At 61.6% G+C, this 2634-nt stretch overlaps 1 protein-coding gene across 1 annotated transcript in view; it reads right to left on the reverse strand.

The window, feature by feature from the left end:
* The window catches only part of FAM132B (family with sequence similarity 132, member B), a gene marked incomplete at its 5' end in the record, with an annotated part of 8238 nt that overhangs the window by 3159 nt on the left and 2445 nt on the right, over window positions 1-2634 (reverse strand). Inside the window, 3 exons of the mRNA XM_008586058.1 lie at window positions 78-116; window positions 1120-1222; window positions 2194-2316. Of these exons, the coding sequence (XP_008584280.1) occupies window positions 78-116; window positions 1120-1222; window positions 2194-2316 (265 nt within the window). The remainder of the gene's footprint in view (window positions 1-77; window positions 117-1119; window positions 1223-2193; window positions 2317-2634) is intronic.

Raw genomic sequence — 2634 nt, forward strand, 5'->3', positions numbered from 1 at the left:
CAGCAGCGCCAGCACAGCCCCCGCCTCCTCGTCGTCGTCGTCCCCCGCGGTGGCCGACTCCGCGGGGCTGCGCGCGCAGGGCTTGGGCTCCGCGCGCTCGCGCTGCCGCACCGCGCCTGGCATAGAGCGAGTGGTGGCCGAGCTGGTCCGTGCCCCCAGCCGAGGGTCTAACCCCGAACAACGGGCATACACGGGACGAGGGAGCAGCCCGCGCGGGGTTAGGGTTCAGGGCGACACACTGCAGAGCCCGCGGGAGACGCCCCCTCAGCCTGCAGAGTCTCGAGAAACTGCCTCCTCATCCTGCGCTGCTCTCGTTTCCCTTCTCACTTTGGCTACCGGGAAGCTCAGGGCAGACGCATATTCAGCATCCAGGACCCTAGTCCTCCAGCCTCAACCCCCTACCCTATCCGCATTTGTTGAAAGAAGCTGGGTGTAAGTAAATAACTATCACAGCTATATCGGAAATAACACGGAGGCTATTCAAGCAGTTGAAGGTGCTATGTTTAAATGAACAGTACATTGAGTTGAAGGGGGCAAACGGCTCTCGATAGTTCTTCATGATATAATCAATTTTAGGAGGTCATGTGAGCCACTGCTCAGCAGCTGGCCAGTGCAGAGACATCCCTGGGCACAACAGCTCCCCTCAGCTCTGCTCACTCCCTCTGTGGCCTCCAGCTCAGGCTGCCCCAGCCCTGGCCGGGTGGTGATTGTGGGTTCAGGGCTGGGCTCCACCCTGTGCTGCCTGGATCCACTATCTTCTGGGCCCTCCCATGGGGCTCTGGCCAGCAGCCAGGCTGGGTCTCACAGCCTTCTCTGGCTCACCTGACTCCCGGGTGGGGGTGGGTGCCTACCGAACACTGAGTGGCCCAAGTTCACCTTCCTCTGAGAAGGCTTCTTCTCATCCTTCTCCCCCCAGCCCCTGAGCCTTGGCAGACATGGGCTAGGCCAGGGCAGGGACCTGTCGCAGGCCAGCGCCATGGCTCCTGATCCCTGCACAGAGCAGGTGTCTTCTCAGGTGCTAGCTGAAGTGCTGAGGTCTGCACTATCTCAGCTCCTCAGGACACCCTCCCGGCCCTGCTCACACCTGAGTGTGTGCCCACGTGGACACACACCCCCTACCTTTCAGCAGCAGCTGGAACTCCTTCAGCAGTGCCTCGGGCAGGATGATGGGGCCTGGGGGGCCCTGGGGACCAGGAGGCCCAGGGGGCCCTGGCAGGCCGAGCTGAAAGGGAACCTTGGCAGTGAGCACATGAGGAGGCAGGCTGGGAACCAAAGGTGTGCCCTCTGCAAATTTTCGCCACCAAGAGGCAGGCAAGAGAGCTCCCCAGCCAGCCCCGGTGGGCCCTGACTGTCAAGCTGGAGGCCAGCTTCAAACTCCCCTGAGTTTCACTGGGTCAGTGAAAGCTGCCAGCTCCCGGGCCAGAGTGAGGACCACAACGTGTTGGAGGTGTGGGGTCCCTGGGTGGTGGGGCTGGGGGCAGGGAAGGGCTCTGAGTGAGGAAGCAGAGGGCTGTGGCCTGCCCTGAGGCCAGGTTTCCAGGCCCCTTTTGGGGACTTGCATCTCAGGGTGTGGCACTGGGCCAGAGTCAGCCAATGTAAGCAAGTTCCTATTGAGCGTGGCCCAGAACAGGCTGGGCTGGGACCCAACACAGGAGCAAGGGAGTCCCCACAGGGAGGAGCTAGGGGCAGGGCTAGGTGGCTCAGGGGGCTGGGGCTGGTGGGCCAGGCCCGGGTCACGGCTCAGCCGGCAGTCCATCACTGGGTCAGATCCAAGACAGGGCGAGGCTGGCCCTCTGGTGGACAGGGAAGCCTGACACCCAGTGGGGCCCTCTTTGGGGCTCCAAGCAGGAGTTGGCCCATCAGGACCAAGCTCCAGGTCCCTGGTCGGGCCAGGCCCAAGACTGAGTGAGAGTGGGAACCTAGCAGCTGCCAGGCCCCTGTGCCCCCCACCCACTGGGAACCAGACTCTTGTGTCACTGCGTTTGAGGGGTGCGGGGAAAATGGCTGGAACCAGGCCCATAACTCAGGCTCGTGGGCCCTGGCTTGGAGCATTCTGTGTCCTCCGCTGCAGGTGAGGCAGGAGGAGTGGGCTGAGGAAGTGGTCGGGGGGCACTAGTGGGACTGCTAAGGGTCACGGAGGCAGAGGCCCCGGCTCACACAGCCGCCACACGTGCTGGTGGGGACTCTGCTCACCTTCAGCTTCTTAGCCTTGGTCCTGCTCCGTCTCTTGCCATTGACACCCTTGTCACTCTGCCTGACGAAAAGCATCCAGGTGTCCCGGGGATCGATGCTGTGCACATTCTCAGTGGTGGGTTCCTGGAACACAGCCACTCAGCAGGTTGGTTCGCCTCACCCGGTGCCCCTCGAGCAGGCAGGACACTGTGCATCAGGTGGTGACCATGTTCAAGACTGGCACTCAGCACCCTAGGGGCCCGGTCCTTGTCACCAGTGGTGCCCTCAAAGACAGCACATCCCTCCATGCACCTCTGCCCCCCCCCCCCCCCCCCCCTTTCTTTTTTTTTTTTTTTTTTTTTTTTTTGCTACCTTTTTTTCTGAGAACAGTTTGAAAAGAAAAAGAGAAAGGGATTATAGGAGGGGTTGCATTGCTCTTGGATGGGTTGCCTGTAGGCAACG

The sequence above is a fragment of the Galeopterus variegatus genome, unplaced genomic scaffold, assembly GCF_000696425.1.
Source record: "Galeopterus variegatus unplaced genomic scaffold, G_variegatus-3.0.2 Scaffold108, whole genome shotgun sequence".
NCBI lineage: Eukaryota > Metazoa > Chordata > Mammalia > Dermoptera > Cynocephalidae > Galeopterus > Galeopterus variegatus.